Source organism: Monodelphis domestica, chromosome 2, assembly GCF_027887165.1.
Source record: "Monodelphis domestica isolate mMonDom1 chromosome 2, mMonDom1.pri, whole genome shotgun sequence".
Classification (NCBI taxonomy): domain Eukaryota; kingdom Metazoa; phylum Chordata; class Mammalia; order Didelphimorphia; family Didelphidae; genus Monodelphis; species Monodelphis domestica.
The window spans coordinates 481681752-481701915 of NC_077228.1; the positions used below are offsets into that span (position 1 = coordinate 481681752).

General features: G+C 35.9%; 1 protein-coding gene across 1 annotated transcript in view; it reads left to right on the forward strand.

Annotated features, from left to right (window-relative positions):
* The window catches only part of RAP1A (RAP1A, member of RAS oncogene family), a 97689-nt gene extending 77855 nt beyond the window's left edge, over positions 1–19834 (forward strand). Inside the window, exons 3-8 of the mRNA XM_056819207.1 lie at positions 3481–3549; positions 5060–5116; positions 8556–8696; positions 10707–10850; positions 15157–15271; positions 19118–19834. Of these exons, the coding sequence (XP_056675185.1) occupies positions 3481–3549; positions 5060–5116; positions 8556–8696; positions 10707–10850; positions 15157–15243 (498 nt within the window). The 3' untranslated portion in view covers positions 15244–15271; positions 19118–19834. The remainder of the gene's footprint in view (positions 1–3480; positions 3550–5059; positions 5117–8555; positions 8697–10706; positions 10851–15156; positions 15272–19117) is intronic.
* The last annotated feature ends 330 nt before the right edge of the window (positions 19835–20164 follow it).

Genomic DNA, 20164 nt, shown 5'->3' on the forward strand with positions numbered 1-20164 from the left:
CTTTGTTGGATGAGGTAGAATGAAGAGTTGAGGATAATGATAAGATTCCAATTCTGAGTGACTGGAAGGATGATGTTGCTTAATACAAATAGGGAAGGAGGTAGCTAGAAGGCTTAGTGGATAAAGAGCTAGAGACAGAACATCCCATGTTCAGATGTGGCCTCAGATACTTCCTAGCTGTGTAATCCTGGGCAAGTCACTTAACCCTCATTGCCTAGGCCTTACCAGTCTTCTGCCTTGGAACCAACATGTAGTATTGATTCTAAGACAAATGGTAAGTGTTTTTAAAAAATAGAAACAGGAAGTTTAGAATAGGAATGAGTTTAAAAAGAAAGAATAATGAATTGTTTTTATTATGTTGACATGAAAATGTCTGTAGAAAAGTCAACTCCTTACCAGAAACTGAAATAAAGAAGATAATGAATGATTTTTGTCAAGAGGTTTTCATATGAAGAGAAAAGGGACCCCCCCCCCCCCCCCATAGAGAATTTTCTGTTTTCTCAGTAATGGATGGGGCTCAGAAGATTGGAGAACAGAATTATTGGAGAAGGTTTTAAAAAAAAGTTAGGATGATCTCCGGGGAGTGGGATAAATTTAGTCAAAGAAGAATTTAAAATTGTCTTTCTTTAGTGAGGTCCCAGTTGAGATAACCAAATTATAGTGATCTTATTCTACTTGATTTTGGGATTTCTTCTATCTCTACTCTTCAACACATGAGTAAGAATGAAGGCGGGTAGTGGAAATAATCCATGGTTGGATTCAAGCAAAATGGGAGTAGGTATGGGGGGATGGCATAACAGTCCCAGGAATTGGGAATACTTGATCCAACCTGAACTACCACTTAAAACTACCACTTTCTTACCAAGTCCACTTGTGGTAAGATTCAGTAGAACAGTAGAGCAAGGAAATAGGATTAGGAGGCTGCAGAATTGAACTGGTTAACTCTAGGGTCAAGACTAGAATGGGAAGGTAGAGAAGGGTTTATGGCCTAGGAGAATATTTGAGGGAGAAAAACAAGTTTAGAGAGAGAGAGAGAGGAAAGGCAGAAGGAGAGAAAAAATGATAGAAGATTGGGATTTCATATAGAAATTTGAATTTTTCATCTTGTGACTGATTGCTAGGCCAAGAATATACCACCTTTGTGTGTGACTGAGATGTAGTATAGAGGAGTAAATTACAGGAGTTAATATTTAAGTTAAGAGTTAAGAGATTTAGGGTCTTTGAAGAGATATCCCCTTATGGAGTTTGGCTATAAAGATGTTAAAGTCAAATACCCAATTCCTTGATAAGGAAAGGAGCATTAAAAAAAATTAATTTATTTAGTCAATTTAGAACATTATTCCTTGGTTACAATAATCACATTATTTCCCTCCCTCCCCTCCACCCACCCTTCAGCCAATGCCCAATCTCATTGGGTATTACTTGTGTCCTTGATCAGAACCTATTTCCATGTTGTTGGTGTTTGCATTAGGATGTTCATTTAGAGTCTACCTCCCCAATCATATCCCCTTGACCCATGTATTTAAGCAGTTGTTTTTCTTCTGTGTTTCTACTCCCACAGTTTTTCCTCTGAATGTGAATAGTGGTTTTTCTCCTAGATCCTTGCAGATTGTTCAGGGACATTGCATTGCCACTAACGGAGAAGTCCATTACGTTCGATTATACCACAGTGTATTAGTCTCTGTACAATGTTCTCCTGGTTCTGCTCCTTTCGCTCTGCATCACTTCCTGGAGGTCATTCCAGTCTCCATGGAATTCCTCCACTTTATTATTCCTTTTAGCACAATAGTATTCCATCACCAACATATACCACAATTTGTTCAGCCATTCTCCAATCGAAGGGCATCCCCTTATTTTCCAATATTTTGCCACCACAAAGAGTGCAGCTATGAATATTTTTGTACATGTCTTTTTCCTTATTATCTCTTTGGGGTACAAACCCAGCAGTGCTATGGCTAGATCAGAGGGCAGATAGTCTTTTAGTGCCCTTTGGGCATTGTAAGGAGAATATTTTTAGGACCCAGTAGATACTTTCTACTAAAATTGGATTTTGTGCTATATTTGAATGAAGTAAACCTCAGAAGAGAAATTGTTGAAAAGAATGCGAAGTGGTATTGGGGGATCAAGAAGTATGTTGACTCACCTTCCAGCACCTAGGAGAGAAAGCTAGAGAGGATGAGTATTAATGTTATTTTGAGAGGTGCCATATATGCTTAACAGGTGAATATGAAAAGAGCCTGAACAAATGGAAGTTTGTTCCAGGAGTTCCAGAAGGCATAGTGACTCCAAAGGGACATGGGAGGAGTACATCTAAGTATCTGAGGGTGAATGAATGCAAGGAGGACTGACTTACAGATCTCACAATTCAGCATCACAAGGATTGGAAGTGAAAGAAGTGGTGAAAATTTGTTTACTCAGCAAGGCCCAAAGAATATAGAGAAAATAGGACCCAGGATTGAGCCTTGAGGGATATCTATGCTAAGAATATGGGAGATAAATAATGATCCCTGAAAAGAGTGTAAGAAAGAATGAACAGATAGCTATAAAGAAAACTAGAAGATTTACAGTTTTGCATGTGATAAAATTCTTTGGAAAAGTAATGATTGCTCAAGAGAAAGTTAATGTTCTTCTGGATAAGGTGGGATATGTGTATCTAACCTATTCAAAAAAGGAAAATTTCTAGTCTTAAAGCTATCTAAGGAAAATTTTATAATTATTTTTATAATTTATAATTTTATAAGGGGAGTTAAATGACTTGCCCAGGGTCACACAGCTAGGAAGTGTCTGAGGCCAGATTTGAACCTAGGACCTCCCATCTCTAGGCTTGGCTCAATCCACTGAGCCACCCAGCTGCCCCCTAACAATTCTTTCTTATTAAATATATAACAGTAAACCTACATGTATGTATTTTCTTAAAGGATATAAGCTACCATGTTTCCAGCCTAGACAATTTTTATAGAGGAAAAGTTGAGCAAAATCTCAGTGAAGTAATATTTATTTTTTGTAGTCACAGTTAAATCAAGTGAAATTTACTATAGTGTGTGGATGTAACTTGAAGGTGACTATCATACCATGTTTTCTGATTTTCAGAGGTGCCTCATGGTCATTCAGAGTTTGCAGAGAGGGGCACGTATTTAAGTATTCTATAGATGTTTAGTTTGGTACACAAACTAATGTCCAGAGAGTCTCTCAGAAGAAATAGACTTGGTCAGAGCCCTGATTAAAATATATTGACTTAAACATATATATGACTGACCCTCTTTGAAATATGCTACATTTTGAAGTTTTACATAAATTTATCTTGCTCTAATATTATGTGTAGTTTATAACACAGTATAGAAGCTTAAGAAATTAAGCTTAAGAAGTTCTGCAAAAACTTTTAAAATTATGATTTGAGTTGGTGGCCTTTTTTAAAGCTGTTAACTTTTGACAAGAGGTTTGATTCCTAGACACAGCTTTTCTCCACTTTTATTTTTCCAGACTGTACAGTTTGTCCAAGGAATCTTTGTTGAAAAATATGATCCTACAATAGAAGACTCCTACAGAAAGGTAAACCATAGAACTTGTCTCTTGACATTTTCACTAGTGTTTCTTATAACTTGAAATCTTGGTATACAAAATTACGGCTTAAAGGCAAGTTATTTTAAATTGGATACACATTCTCTGTCATAAATATATTTTTAAATACTTAAATTTTTCTGAAATCATAAATCTATGCTCTCTTAACTAATTTCTTAAGTATTCCATTGCTGTTCTAAAAGATTTGTGTTGAGGACACTTTAACATCTTCACAATAGATCTACTTTTGTTTTTCACTTATCCATGGTTTAAAATTTCTATGACTGTCATGCTTGAAAGCATTAAGTAGTTATAAAATACCTTTTATTTATTTTGTTATTTGACTATAAAGTTTGGCTTTCCCCCTTTAAAACATAAAGAACTATGAGTTTGGTCTTGGCAAATGGCCATACGGTGTAACTGTAAAGTACTATGGCAGTCTTTACTGATTTTTTTTTTCCTATTTTCATGTTAATGTGAGGGAGGAGAAAGAGAATATTTCAAAATCATTGGAGAGAGTGGTGTTTAAATTGGAAACAATTATTCTACAAATGGAAAGATAAGTTGTTAGGAAATTCTCATGGTATTTTTATTGAATGGAATTGGAAATGATATATAAATTTCTAATGAAAAATAAAATATGTGAAATCCAACTCCTCCATATAGAGTTTATTAATAAAATTATTTTTGCATTTTTGAAATTAGCATTAACAAGTACACATTAACATGAGAGCGAGAAAATGAGAATATTATGGAATAACTCCACTCTGTCATAAATTAATTATATGTTACTTGAACCTTTATTGGGTCACTTTTGGTGCTATGTTTCCTCTGTCATCAGCACCACAAGAGTAGATTCTAAAATGAAGAATAGGGCTCATATACTAGTAATGTTTGTTTCTGTCAGTCACTATCCTGCTGTGATTCAAAACCAACTATAAAAATAGTAGCCAAGCTGTTGGAATTCCCCACCAAAATAATTATTTGAAGTAGTTCAGTTTCTAGAGCATTGCAGTGCCCATTCCCATATTAACCAGATTTTAAGAGCATAAATTAGAACTGAGAAAAGACCTTTCATGTCTCCTAATCCAGCTCCTTGTTTTTATAGAGAAGGGAATTGAAACCAGAAAGATTAATATGTGAACTTGCTCACATCAGTGGTAAATAGCAGACCTATGCCTTGAATCTAGATTCTGTGATTCCAAATGTAGAGATCTTTGCAGAACACTTCTTTGAGAATACTTTTTGTACCAGTATTTTAAAAAAAATTATTCTAGTCATTAGCATGATAGGATATGCTATGCATGACATTTTAAACACAGTTTTAGTTGGAGCCAGGCAGCTAGATGAACAGGGTGTTCATCCTATAGGGCTCTTCAGCCCTATATTAATTATAATATGTTATAATTAAATCAGATACTTTGTAAAGGTGGGAGGAAAATGGGGTGAAAAGTTGGATGTTGCTACTTCTCATCCATCCTTTTTTTTTCTCTCTCTCTAGCAAGTTGAAGTTGATTGCCAACAGTGTATGCTTGAAATCCTTGATACAGCAGGAACAGTAAGAATGTTTCATTTTTTTATGAAAGTTTTGAGTTGATAACTTGGATGTTGAATAAAAGTTGTCATTATTAGAATGCCACTATAAAAATTTTGTTATAATTTTATGATGTTCTCAAATCTATGTATTATTTCCTTTCCTGTTAATTGAGGTGTTTAAGAGTAATTGTAGAGTAATTAAGAGTAATGATTATGTCAAAAACTTCTGTTTAGGTAAAAGACGTTTACTATGAGTTTAGAAGAATATCTAACTTGGAACCATAATCCTCTTTAAGAGATGATCATTTTGGTTTTTTAATATCAGCAACTCATTTCTGAAAGTTTTCTAATGAAATATTTATAAATAAAGAAAAACATTTAGATTTGAATGAAATATTCTTTTATTTCAGTATTCACCAGTTTTTTAGTTGTATTGCCTACATTAGCAAACCTCTCTCTCTCTCTCTCTCTCTCTCTCTCTCTCTCTCTCTCTCTCTCTCTCTCTCTCTCTCTCTCTCTCTCTCCCTCCCTCCCTCCCTCCTAGCTTAGTTTGTGTTGCATTGCTTTGTCTGTTAATTGCTTAGCGTTTACAATGTATTTTCCCATAAAAATGTTTTAGGTAGTGAGAAAATGTCTATTAGTGATATGATTCAATAAATAATATCTTAGTCAGATAGTTGACATGATTCAGTTATACCATTGAAAGTATGTTGCATTTGTAGTTAAATAAATTAATTATTGCCACGAAATTATTTAATGTTAGCCAGCTGATAAGTAAATAAGGAGCTGACCTACTTTGACATCACAAGAACTTACAGTATAACTATCCTATTTTTCTTATTCCTTCAAGTTTTTCTTGGTGCCATCTTCTATTCCCCCCCTTTCTTTTTTTATATATTATCTTAAGCCACTTAGTATCCCAACCACTACCTATGAATAATTCTTGTAATTACTATGATAATTAATGCAGTTTTTGAAAGTTAAGAATACCATTTTCCCATATAGGAGTATAAACAACTTGACCTTACTGAAGTCCTTAAAAGGAAAAATTTTCCTCTTTCTTTTTTACCTTTTCATGTTTCTCTTGAGTTTTGTATTTGGACATCAAATTTTCTGTTTAGTTCTGGTCTTTTCTTTACAAATACTTGGAAATCTTCTCTTTTGTTAAATGCCCATACTTTTCCCTGGAAGTATATAGTCAGTTTTGATGGGTAGGTGATCCTTGGTTGTAGACCCATTTCTCTTGCCTTTCTGAATATCACATTCCAAGCCCTGAGGTCCTTTAGTGTGGAGGCTGCCAGATCCTTTGTCATCCTGATTGGTGTTCCTTGATATCTGAATTTTTTTCTTTCTGGCTTCTTTCAATATTTTCTCCTTAGTTTGGAAGCTCTTGAATTTGGCAATTACATTCTTGTGGGTTGTTTTTTGAGGATTTAATGTAGAGGGCAATTTATAGACTCTTTCAATGTCTATTTTGCCCTTTTGTTCAAGAATATCAGGGCAGTTTTCTTGGACAATTTCTTGTAGTATGATGTTAAGGTTTCTGTTCCAGATTTTCAGGTAGTCCTATGATTCTCAAATTGTCTTTCCTGTATTTGCTTGTTTGTCAGCCTCTGCTGTCTCCTGTAGTCTGGAGTTTTTCTCTGTAGAGATTATCAAGGGCCAAGGTTCATTTCTTGAGTTTTTTTTTGGTAGTTGCATATTGTAATTCCTGGGTGTTGGTGGCCATTTCTGTGTTAGTTCTTTCTTCCCTTCCCAATGAGAAGTGAGTGAGAAGGGCAGGTTCGAACTATGGAGCAGTTTTTGCCTGTACAGTACTTTGTGTACTGTGCGCAGCCCCTCTCAATCTCTGCGTTCCTCAGCCTCCTGGGGTCCCAAGTGTTGAAGCTCTCTGGGGTAAGTCCATGGTGTCTCAGCTCTGGGAACCTAGTAATTGCCCCACGGTTGCTCTGACTCCTTGCTCTGACCATAGGTGGAGTGTGGGAGAGGTGATCAGCTCACATTTTGGTAGGAGTAACCTACCTTCAAGGCTGTGCTCTATTGATGAGCCTCGTCACTTGTATGATTTTGGTTCTTGTCCTTTTGAGGTCTTTTAGACTGTTAAGTGGTGAGGAGAGGAAGTCCCTTGCATCTACTTTGTGACCATTTTAGCCTGGAAGTCACAAGAGCTTATAAAATATACTTTTTAAAAATCCATAACCCCAAAAATCTGAAGATACAAAATCTATGCTTCTTACCTGCTGATGAAACTGAACACTGAGAATATTGAAGATTGAGTATGAGCAGAGATGAATGCCTGAGTTAGGAGAAAAGAAGACTGAGGTGGGGCAGTAGGGGGCTAGGAGGAAGAGAAGGAATAAACAGCCAGCTATCAAGTTTCTCCATTTCTCACATTGAGGATTCTTCAATAAAATTCAATCTATCTTTTAAAAAAAAAAAGTACCTAGGAATCAAGGGCATAGGAGAGCCAAGGGAGAATGATGGCTCAGGAAAGCTTGAGAGTGAAGGAGCTGTGCAGAAAAAATAAAGGGATATAATAGCTGAGAAACAGGCACCAAGATAGATGCTCCATGCTGATAAAGCAGTATTTCTACACCACTTTTTCTCAGTGTGTGGATTGTTTATCCTGTGTACAGATCTCATTCTATTTTTTAATAATTATATTATTTCTTTGCCTATCTCAGATTGTAATTTCTGGCATTATTGCATTACCCTTTCCTAAACAAAACCAAATAGGTGTCAAGTGAAGTAAAAGCTATATTTTCCTTGGCTTTAAGAGGCTCTTGACTGTCAGTGATGAAACACTGGTACAAGCCACCAAAGGAGATTGTCAATTCATGGAGATTTATAGAAAAGGAATAGATAGCTTTCTTTCTTGAATGATTTAGACTGATCATAGGATTATAGCTCTGGAATTGAAAGGGGGATCTCAGAAGGCCATTTAGTACAACCCCCCCCCCCCCCTCCCCATTTTACAGCTGAGGAAATTGAGACCCAGTCCTATTTTGTGGCACTTTTCAACTATTTCAAGAGATGTAGTGGCTTTCTCAAAAAATATTTCTAATCCATTTTTTTCCATGTAAATCATGGGCTAAGTTTATAGCATGGAGTGGAAAGTGTGGATGAGGAGATGCACTTTTTTAAAAAACATATCATCCCTGGTTGACATTTCTTCATTTCCTATCTGAGAACAAGGAGACTGAAGTTGGTGATCTTACAGAATTCTTCTAGCTCTAGAATCATGTGATTTGTTCCAATGGTGAGAAACAGAAGCATATTTTTCACATGAATAAAGATTTGTTTCTAAAATCTATATATTCTTATTTTCTTTGCCATGAAATGGTGTAAAAAGTAAGTCTTAGTTCTAACTGAATGATTCTTACATTTTAATTTAAAAAAATTCTAGTTTATTAACATAAATCAAAATTTGTAATTATTTTCATTTTTATTTTGTATTATAGGAGCAATTTACAGCAATGAGAGATCTGTATATGAAGAATGGCCAAGGGTTTGCACTAGTATATTCTATTACAGCTCAGTCCACGTTTAATGACTTACAGGACTTGAGGGAACAGATTTTACGGGTTAAAGATACCGAAGATGTAAGTAATACCTTTTTCACCTCCTGAGCACTAAAATCCTCCCACAGTCAGATAAGCAAGTTTTTGTTTTTCAGTCACTTGTGTAAAGTGTTTAGGTGCTCTGTAGAATATAAAGCATAAGATTCAATCCCTTAACAAAAGTGAAGGATGAGATCATACATAATAAGGATCACGACGAATCAAACAAGACTAAAATAACTGAACAAAATTAAATCTTTAGGTATATATTTAAGCATATTGCTATATAAATTGTTTAAATCTTAGAAGTGAAATTATGCCAGGTTAACTCTGTTTGAGCTACAAAGACTTTCTCTTTTGTATAAATAAGAAAATAAAAATCTGCACCATTGCCTTTTATATTGCATGATTTTGTGTTCTATGTATTTAATAGAAAAAATTTATATGACTAATAACCAACCATAACCTAATAACCTAAGTTATCTTCTTATGGTTAATTCACATAAGAGGTTTAAAGTCTCTGCTTTTATACTGATATAAGGTGATGGTATGCAAAATGCTACTCTTAGCATTGCTAATGGTAAAGGCTAGAAGTATTGTTCTTCTAGTCTACCACAGAGTAAAAATCTCTTCTTTAATGGGAGATGAATTGTAGGCTCCTAAAAATGGGTTTATTTTTTGATGAAACCTTTTCAAATGAGCTCCCATCATCTTATACCATTCTTATCTCTTTAACTACTTATAATAATTACTGTTATTATTGTAGTGCTTAGTATGTGCCAAACATTGTGCTAAAACACTTTACCACTATAATCTCATTTGATCCTTATAACAACACTGAGGTAGGTGCTATTACTTTCCTCATTTTGCAGATAATGAAACTGAGACAAACATTAAATGATTTATCTGAGATCATATAGCTGGTGTCTAGGGAAGTCATATTATCACTTGACTACATCAGTTTCCTCAACTGTACATAATGAGTTAGGGAGAAAAGTGGGGTATGGAATTAGCATTTATTAAGTACTTAATATGTGACAACCACTGTGTTAAGCTCTTCACAAATATTTCATTTGATCCTTACAAAAACCCTGTAAGATAAGTGCTGTTATCCCCATTTTTTATTTATTTATTTTTTTAAAGGCCCTTACCTTCCGTATTGGAGTCAATACTGTGTATTGGCTCCAAGGCAGAAGAGTGGTAAGGGCTAGGCAATGGGGGTCAAATGACTTGCCCAGGGTCACACAGCTAGGAAGTGGCTGAGCCTGGATTTGAACCTAGGACCTCCCGTCTCTAGGCCTGGTTCTCAATCCACTGAGCTCCCCAGCTGCCCCCTGTTATCCCCATTTTACAGTTGAGGAAACTGATGTAGGCAGTGATAATATGACTTGCCTAGAGTGACTAGTAAATGTGAGGCCAGATTCAACCTTGCGTCTTTCCTATTATAGGCCCAGAACTCTGTCCCCTGTACCACTTTATGTAATATATCTTTTGCATCTACAGTAAAAGCCAAATTTATGTTTGGCTTGATGGTTTTTATACTATAGACTTTGTAACTTTGTTTTGCTTTGGATTCCCTTAATATGCATAAAATGCAGTGGGCCTGGTTAATATGCCATTCGTTTGTGTGGTCATCATCTAATGTGTAACATTAGAGCTAATTACAAGAGTAATAAACTGCACTGGAATTTGCTCTGTTATATTTGAAAGCTTGTTTTTAAAAAGCTATTGTTAAAGTTGGATTTTTGAATTATAAAACATTGTGGAGGTTGGGTGGTAGAATTTGGATCCTAAGAAACCAAATTCTAAAAAGCTTCTGTCTCCTGTGACTTTCTACTTAGAATCTAATTATCAATGATTCATACATTTTTACTCATAAGGAGAATTTTAGTATTGCCTTGTGTAGAATTAGTAGGTGTAAATCTCTTCCACTTTTTTACTTATGTTTATTAAAAGGCAAGCACAGAAGTGTGATTGAATTCTATTTAAATTTCTGGCATTGGGATAAACCGCCAGAATGTTGATTTTTATTTTCATGTTTTCTTCCTTCAGGTTCCGATGATTTTGGTTGGCAATAAATGTGACCTGGAAGATGAACGAGTAGTTGGCAAAGAACAGGGTCAGAATTTAGCAAGACAGTGGTGTAACTGTGCCTTTTTAGAGTCTTCTGCAAAGTCAAAGATCAATGTTAATGAGGTAACCGTTACCCTCTAAAATCTACAAACACTTGACTCTCTTCTCCTTTGCCTTAACTGCCAAAATATAAAAATTGCTTTTTAAAATCTTTTCTCATTCTACCTAAATTTGAACATTTTTTAAAAATCTAGGTAATTTCTAGAATCTATATATTTACAAATAAAGTTATCTACAACCTAAAAATGAACATGTAAATTTATGGTTCAGTTTAAGTTGAATAAATATTAAAATTTATTTACTCTTGTTCTAAATATCTAAGAAAATATGCCTTATATAAAAAACCATCCAACAAGATTTATATTGAAATACATTCCTATCCTAACACAATGTATAAATTCTTTGATTATGAAGTCAGGGAGAGAGTTAAAAAGAAAGCAGTCCTGTAAATCAGATCATTACATTTTTTCCAGTGGAGTCAAGTCCCTGTCACAAGGAGATGCTATCTGGGAGACTATATAGTCTGGCTTAAAGTGCTCCTGACCAATGCCGCCACAATTCCAGAGAAGAAATGTGTATAAATGTGAATGTACCAAATCATCTTGTAGGTATCATTCACCCAAAACATTCAGGCATGACCCAAGAGGTAAATAACCACTTTTTCTGGCCCCTGATGCAGCTCTTGTCAGGAATGCTGAATTGGGGCCAAATTCTGCCAAGTCCATAATCTACTGCCTGGATTGAGTTAGGAGTTTCTAGAACAGGTGCTTTAGACAGCCTAATGCTTTAGAAGAAGGTTACTAAGGTCCCTCATGTAGGGATTAAATTTATGGTTAGACTAAATATAAGAGAATGTGGTCACCGATTTAAAAAATAATTAATACAGCTCAAGTCCAAATGACTCTTTAGCATCTTTATTTACAAAAAGAAAGGAAGAGTGAAAGTAGAGAAATGTGAAATAGGATAGAGTAAAATATCTAACCTGTCACACTAAATATTTGCCCTGGCTCAACCCAGGCAGGGCTAATTAGCCCTCAGCCTGAGATCCTGGTGGTGAATTCAGTACAGCCTCCTCCAAGACAAGGAGGCCTCTCCCAAAACTTAATCTCTTCAGAGCCAGGAAAGGAGGAGTCAGCCTCTTTTAAAGACCTTTCTGTCCCTTTCTTCACTTTACAGGGACTAAAATTTGCTTGGTCCTTAAATTTGCTTGGGGGTGTGGGGGGGCAGTCAGTGACTTCTGGAGGTGTAAACCACTTTAGTGGGTGGTTTGTGAACCTTCCCTACTTAAGTATAGGGGTCTTGTCTTCTCTTTTGGTTGATTAATCTTCACACTCAAAAATGAGTGTGGTTGCAAGTGTCTCCATGATGTCCTAAATTTAAATTCTGGGCCATCAAGGCAAAAACCTGAGAGAGAGAGTCTCTTCATCTTTTTTTTTTTTAATTTCAAAATAAATAGACCTGTAACAGAGAAGGCTTCTTTGACAGTTTTACAGAGCCTGGTTTGAGTGGTGCTCACGAGTTCTAGCCTAATGTGATATATGAGATGTCTGGTCTGCTTATGATATTGCCATTTAAAGGAGTGTTATGCTTATATGGTTAGGCTCCAGTGTTAAGGTTACTGTTTCATACTGCTTTTGATTTTCTCTTTACTCTGGAGGATTTACTAATTTATAACTATTACTCAAGCTTCTCTTGCCAGAATTTCCTGGACCTCTTCAAGCACTTGGCCAAAGAAGTTAGCTTTCTATTAAAAGTCTATTTCCTCCCCTTCCAATCAAGAATACCAAAACTTATCTTTTGTAAAAACCAACAAAAAAACCCTACTATTAACAAAAGATAAAAACAAGAAAATAATAGATCACATGCCCTTCTTTAAGCTGTTCCCACTGTGCTATTTACTGTTGCATATTTACTCATTTGACTCTGAATTTCCCAGTTGTGAGATCATAATTTGAGTTTGGGGATCTTGAGCATTATTAATAGTCTTCAGAAAGAAATATAGTCATAGGTTATCACCAAACACATGTGATACTGGGCAAATAACTGAATATCTCTGGGTCAGAATTCCCTCATCTGTAAAGTGATGGAGGACTACACTTGTCTCTTCCATTTGAGACTTGTGCTTCTATAATATAATGACTATTCAAAAGTTCTTGAGGACAAATAGCCAACGTGTTTATACTCATTTTTTTTTTTACCTTCAGGGTCCAATGATTTTTCATTGTCAGTAAATGTGACTTGTTACAAACTACATTAAACACACTAAGAGACATTGTAACTTAATTGAAAACATGAATTTCATGCTAATGTTTTTTTCCGAATTTAATCATTTGAACCATTTATGATTCTTTCATAACTTAAGAATCCTATGTAGGGGTCCTTGCCTTGAGTATGTTACTTTGATGCTGGAGTTTTCTGCTCATATTATGAGGGAAGATACTCATGTAATCATTTCCTATGCTGTCTGCACAGATGGATTGGCAGCAAATTGAAGTTATCTTGAAGAACACCCTTAAACCGTTTCAGTTTGTGTCTAATGCCATATACTCCAGAGAGCAATGCTGTCAGTTTTCACAAATGGAGGCACTCTTAACTTTATAGGAGAGCTGACGGCTTCATCTCAAGGTGGATGTAATAAATGGAGTGTAGATATCCCAACTTAGGAATAAAGGAAAAAATGCAAAACTTAATTGTCTTCTTTTATCCTTTCACTTCTTTGGAGAACAGTAAGAAAGAATTTTAAAGTGATTTCATACTTCAAAAATACTCATTTTAAACTTGACTTTTCCACCACCACCACCATCCCTCACCCCGCCCCACCCCTACCCCCCACCCCCCACCCCTCCCACCCCGTAATGCTTCTTGGATTTTCTTAACCATCAGTTACACTGAAGTAGAAAGGAATTTTTTAAAGAAAAAACTTTGAGTGATCTTTAAAACTTGTTACTTTCCTCTCTGGACATAATCCACTTCATAATCCACTTTGTTATAAGAATCAAATTACTGTCACTTGTCCAGGCCATTCTCCACATTGATACCAAAATTATCTTCCTCAGCATTTCATTTTTCTGTTCAAGAGCTTCTAAGAAAAAGGGGGTAAGTGTTTGAAGGAGGAATGTGACTAAAAGTCACCTAAGACAAAATCTTATCAGTCAGTACATATATAACACACATTCTCTCACACATGATACTGTTTAGAGTTTGTTTTTTAGAGATATTGATAGACAAGTTTTTTTATATATCAAAGTGATCTAGGACTTTTATCTTTTTTTTTTTATTGTATCCTCCACCAGTGCTGATGCCCACCTTTCTGTGTTGTAGTAGTTAATCTCCTTGAATTACCATGGCTGAAAATATCCCTCTCCTGGTCTTGAGCATGCTGAAAGATCTCTGTGCTGCCTTTAGTTGGGATGGCAAGCATACAAGTCATTGCCATGCTCAAACTTGAAGCTTGTGCTCCTCCAAGAACTTCACAGAAACTCCCTTAAGATCCTTTCTATGGCACACTGCGGCTTTTTCGTTTTACTAGGTCTATGATTTCATTGATTTAGGAAACAATGAAAATGCCATCATCTAATACAATGCTGCACCTGTTCTGCAAGTTATCTTAAAGAGATGCCAAGGACACTGGAAGGTTAAACTAGTTGTGTGAGGTCACACAGATTGTATGTGTCAGAGGCTTGTCCCTTATACTATATATACTACCCTTCCTCTCAAAGCATCGAGACGTTGTAGAATTAAAATCTGTGCTTCTGTGAAATTAAGGGGGAGAGAAGTATTATCATTTTGTCCTGATTTTTAAAATTCTACATATGGAAAAAGAAACCAGGATTTCTAAGTTCATTTAACTCAGTCCAATTGATTAAATCTGGTAGTTTCCCATCACCCCTTTATTTTTGCTAATTAAAATCAAACAATAGGGTCCTATGTTCCAAACTAGACATACCTGAAAACTAGGAATTTTTTGGACAGAATCCAAATTGTGAATAGTGTTTGATCATACCAGTTCAAGTTGTCCTTCTGTGCCTCTTCCTTGTTTCCCACCAGAAATTTAAAAAATTAACAGATTCCAGATAGCATAAATTTTCTTAATTGTTAAATTTTCAGGTAAGTCCATTTAGCTAAATTTTCTAACATCTTATCTTCCCTTAATTTTTTTTCAGTTGAGAACAAAATATTCTTTGTTCTGACATAAGCTTTGCTATGTATGCACTGTCTCCAGAAAGATGTTGCATTTGCTGAGACAACTTCCTTCATAACAAGGGATACCAAAGTGCAGGCTTGAAAGAAGGCATGGTGGAATTATGTATCTTATAGAATGAATTCCCAAATATTGACTAATTGCCTATTTTCTTCTTTTTTTCTTTAGATATTTTATGACCTGGTCAGACAAATAAATAGAAAAACACCAGTGGAAAAGAAGAAACCTAAAAAGAAATCATGCCTGCTGCTTTAGACCCCACCATGCAGCAGCTCTGAGCCAGGTAAGATGGATAATTGGTCATAGCTGAATGGCATCATGTTTCTCCTTGTGCTGTAAACATCAGATTTTCTCACCCAGGCCCAGGGAAGTTCATGGTATTCTTGAGTCTTGGAAGACTTAGAATTTAGTAGCTTTGGAGTGAGATAGTAGCAGTTCCCTGAGGTGGGGGTGGGGTGGGGTGGGGCACAAAGACTGATACACAGTACCAGTAATCATTCTTTGTATGTTATATCCAGCTCAGTAACATAGCCAGCTTTGATAAGCTTCAAAACTGGCTCATTTACCAATGGTGTTGGACTGTTAGGAAAGGGACCCGAGTGTGAGATCCTTTATCATCAGACATAATTTTGGTAGGGAGCACCACTGACAGTATTTGCCTGAGTATTGAAAGTCTTTCCCATTCTTTCATCACAGTGTCAACTATCAGACACTTTAAATTAAAATTAAAATTTTAAATTGCCTCCTGTTAGTGCTATTTTGTAACAAATCCACTACCTAGGACATTTTTATGATAATATTTTACTGAGAGTTAACACCTAAATCTCATCTTGGTGAAAAGGAATTAAAATGATACTTCTGGAGAATCTTAACTCTTTGAGGTCACTTATATCCATTTAGCAAATTATCTCTTCAGCTGCACTAAATTAAATTTTTAATAACACAATTCCCTAGTGGCCTGCATCAATCAATAAATATGTATCAAACCCCTACTCTGTGCCAGCCACTGTGCTAAGCACTTGAGCTTCCTTCTAAATCCTTCTAAAACAGATTCTCAACTTGGGATACATGAACTTGGCTGAGAAGGTGGAATTATATTTTTATTTTGGAATAATTAGTTTCCATTATAATTCCATATTTTTTTTTAATTTTAAAACATTCTTCTGAGAAGGGATCTGTAGATTGTCAAAATGGTCCGTGGCACAAAAAGGATTAAGAACCCTGTTTAAAAGTAGACAATTCCTGGAGTTCTGTTTTTTAAAGGAGGTAGATAAGAGAGGGAGAGCATTATCACCCGGTTATCTAGGGATTGTTGAGTCTTGAGCTACAAGAAGTCTCAAAAAAAATGTTTTCTAAGTTGTTGAAGGTTTTTATCTGATGTCAATTGAGTATCCACTCTGGGGGAAAAGCAATCACAAATCATTGAAATAACAAAGTATTAGAAAGGGAAAAGTGCCAATAAAAATGATCTTTGAGTGGTAACCTCTTCTCTTTAGCCATCTGTATTAGAAAAGTAATTAGCATTTAGCCATACAGGCTTTCAGTGGATTCCTGCTTCAAGCTCCAAATAGCAGCTCTCAGAGTTAATATTACATGAAAAAAAATTTTTTTTGACAGACTTATAATTAAAATGGTTTTGGAAACTTCCTCTGCCATTCAGATTGTCCTCTGGTAGTCTTTAAAGAGCTTTCTGGGATACTGAGAAGCAAAGGGACTTGCTTAGGGGTGGGGGTGGGATGGTACACAGAGTGGTCTTCTGTCCCCTATACCCAACAATCTTTTTTATATGAATTAAAGATGATTAAGTTATTTTAATTAGTGTTGGGCACTGGTGACACAAGAATTAAAAACAAAAAAAGTCACTTCTCTTGAGGAGTTTGCGTTCTACTAAGAGACACAACATGTAAACATATGTGTAAACATCATGTATGTACGTATGTATGTGTGTATACATACATTGTAAGAAGAGAGAAAGCTATAACTGATGGAATGAGCAAAGCCCTATGGTTATATGCTTGAATGGACCCATCTAGCTGGATGATTCCAGACCTCCCTCTACACTACTGCCTACCTCAGTTTTCTCACCTATAAAATGGGGAGATCATGGCATCTCTCTCCCAAGGGTGAGATGAAGACCACATGAGATAATGTTTATAAAATGCTTAGCACAGTGCCTGACACATAGTAAGTACTGTATAAATGTTAGTTAATTGTCGTTGTTATATGAGGGGGGAAAAACAGGAAAGTGGACTCCAGCCAGCTAAGGAAGGACTGGAATATAAGCTTATTTTCAATAGAAATTGTTTTATCTTTTTCATCTGTAATATCCTCAGTGTCTAGCAGAGTGTCTAGTATGTTTAACAGATACTTGTTGATTGATTAAATGCCAAGCTGTGAAGTTTGAATTCTATTCTAAAGGATGCCATTGACAGTTTTTGAATGACAGGAAGAAGTGGAAGGGGCGTACATTTTAGACAAGCCTGGCATCCATAAAGAACCTTGATTAGGGAAGGAGAGATGAGAAACTTAGGGACTATGTGTTAGCAAAGAGGCTGTTGCAGAGTGGTCTAGGCAAGAAATGATAAATGGGTGAGTGAAGAGGCGCTGTGGAAATAGGAAATAGAGGGTAAAAGGGTGGATCCTTAATTCTTAAATATATTTTTCTTTGGCTGTAGATTTCAAGTTGATTAGCCAAATCCATTTAAGTCTATTTCCTGCTCATATAATTTCCTTTTCTGTTTAGTGGGAGAGGAGCCATCTGCTGGCCTCTTAGGATCCCAGAGATTAGTTTTTTAGTAAAGGGAAGATCTGAGCACAAAGTAGATACCCATCTTTTGGCACCCATTCTTTAGTTCAGTAAAATATTGTCAATGCACTTTGACTTCACTGGGGATGTGCAGTACACACACCTGCTTTGATTGTGCCTTGTGCTTACTGATCTGTGTGCATATTGTCTTCTTCATTAGAATGTCAGCCCCTTGAGGGCAACAGTCACTTTTTTATCTTTATACCCGAAGCACTGAGTACACGACTGTGCCTGGCACAGGTGCTTGTTGGTTAATGAACGTACCCAAATCATAGACGGATAGCCCTTTGTTGCGTATTTAGCTGTTACTGATTATTCATATGTGCAGAGTGTCATGCTGTCGCCCAAAGACACAAAGTAATATGAATGAATAGTTTGACTGCTCGGGGTGTGTTGTGGTGTATGGTGGTTGTTTTTTTGTTTGTTTGTTTGTTTGTTTTGTTTGTTTGTTTTTGCCAGTTGGTTGTGGGAACCCTAGGTCAGAAGGGATGGCACAAAGGCAGCTGTATGTGCTCTTGCCATGGGATGCCCATCTTATGTGTACCAGTCATGGGGGAGGACTCTCTCCTGTGACTCTTCTCTTTGGCGTCTAACCCAAGTCTAACCTGTTCCCTTTGTGATGGGTTGATGGGGTTATAAGAACTCACATTCCATCAAGAGTAGGTTGACCTCAGAATGCAGGAGAACACATCAGAATCTTTAAAGTTTTAATGAAAAGTCTGGCAAGTTAGTTAGTCAGGATTTCCTTATTGGGAAAATTCCTGTTAAAAGATATGATAAAAATGAAATTTGTATAAAGTAGCATGTCCCGTTTTTCTTTTCCCCCAAATGATGCTATCAGACAAAATAAAGAAAAAATGAAATAGTAAACATAAGGACAGAGCTGGAGAGCTCCATGTTCAAATTCTGCCTCTCACATAGGCACATGTGACCCTGCTCAGGCTCCTTACTATGTTCTCGGGCTTCTAGGCAACTCCCAAAGATTCTTAAGCTTAAGCCCTCAGAGGGAGTGCCAAGCTGCAGTATAGAGGGAGCGAGCTCCAGCCTGCCCTTAAACCACAGCTGGAGGACTGCCTATGTTGGCCATTTGTAGACTCTGGGAATAAATGTGGGCATGTATGTGTTTGCTTTACCTAGAAAAGAGCTATAGAGGAGAGAACTTCTTTGCCCTTTACTGTTCTCTTGCTTCCAACATGTCATAGATGTTCCAAGCACTTACAGCCCTCTAGCGGTAGTCAGCCCAAATTGCATTTTCTCGTCTTTGAGTGTTGGGCTCTTTTCTCTGGATCAAGAAATTAACTTTTTCTTTTGTTCCTCTTCAAGATTACAGGAATGAAGAACTGTTGCCTAATTGGAAAGTGCCAGCATTCCAGACTTCAAAAAATACATTAATTAATTAACAACATACCTGAAGAGACTTCTCCTGTTTTATATATTATGTGAAGAATCTAGATCTTATAATGGTTTGCACAAGTTCCCTGGAGAAAAAATTGCTCTGTGTATATCTCTTGGAAAAATAAGACAATAGTATTTCTCCTTTGCAATAGCAGTTATAACAGATGTGAAAATAAATATACTTGACTCTAATATGATTATACAAAAGAGCATGGATGCATTTCAAATGTTAGGTATTGCTACTCTAATTAAATGATTTCATATTGACCTTTTTATCATAATTCCTCCCCATCAAGCACTAAAAAGTTGAACCATTATACTTTATATCTATAATGATATAGATATAGAATATGAAATTTTCCCCACAAACTCACTGCAGCAAATAACTTTTTTGAGTCATTGACTTCATTTTATATTTAAAAGTTATGGAATATCATTCTGCCATTATATTCTAATTAAAATTGTGCATAATGCTTTGGAAAAAAAATGGGTCTTTTATAGGAAAAAACTGGGATAACTGATTTCTATGGCTTTCAAAGCTAAAATATATAATATACTAAACCAACTCTAATATTGCTTCTTGTGTTTTACTGTCACAGATTAAATTACAGCTTTTATGAATGATTAAATTTTAGTACATTTTCATTTGGTTTGTGTGTTTTTGTTACTGTTCCACAGATAATGGGATTTAAAAAAAAATATGGACTGATTTGTTTGAAATGTAGCAATAATAGCCCCTCTTTGCCCAGGACCAGACTCACATGATAACTTGGTTTTATATCATAATAGTAATGGTTTCTCAAGGAACAGACTCAGTCTTGCTATTCCAATATATTTAATCCTAATATATAGGAAAATACATTGGGCTACACGGAACCATTTCATATAGTTTCATGGATCTTAAATATTGTATTCTACTGAACAATCCTTGTGTTCATTATTCTATGTTAAAAAAGTTTTAATACTGTATCAGGG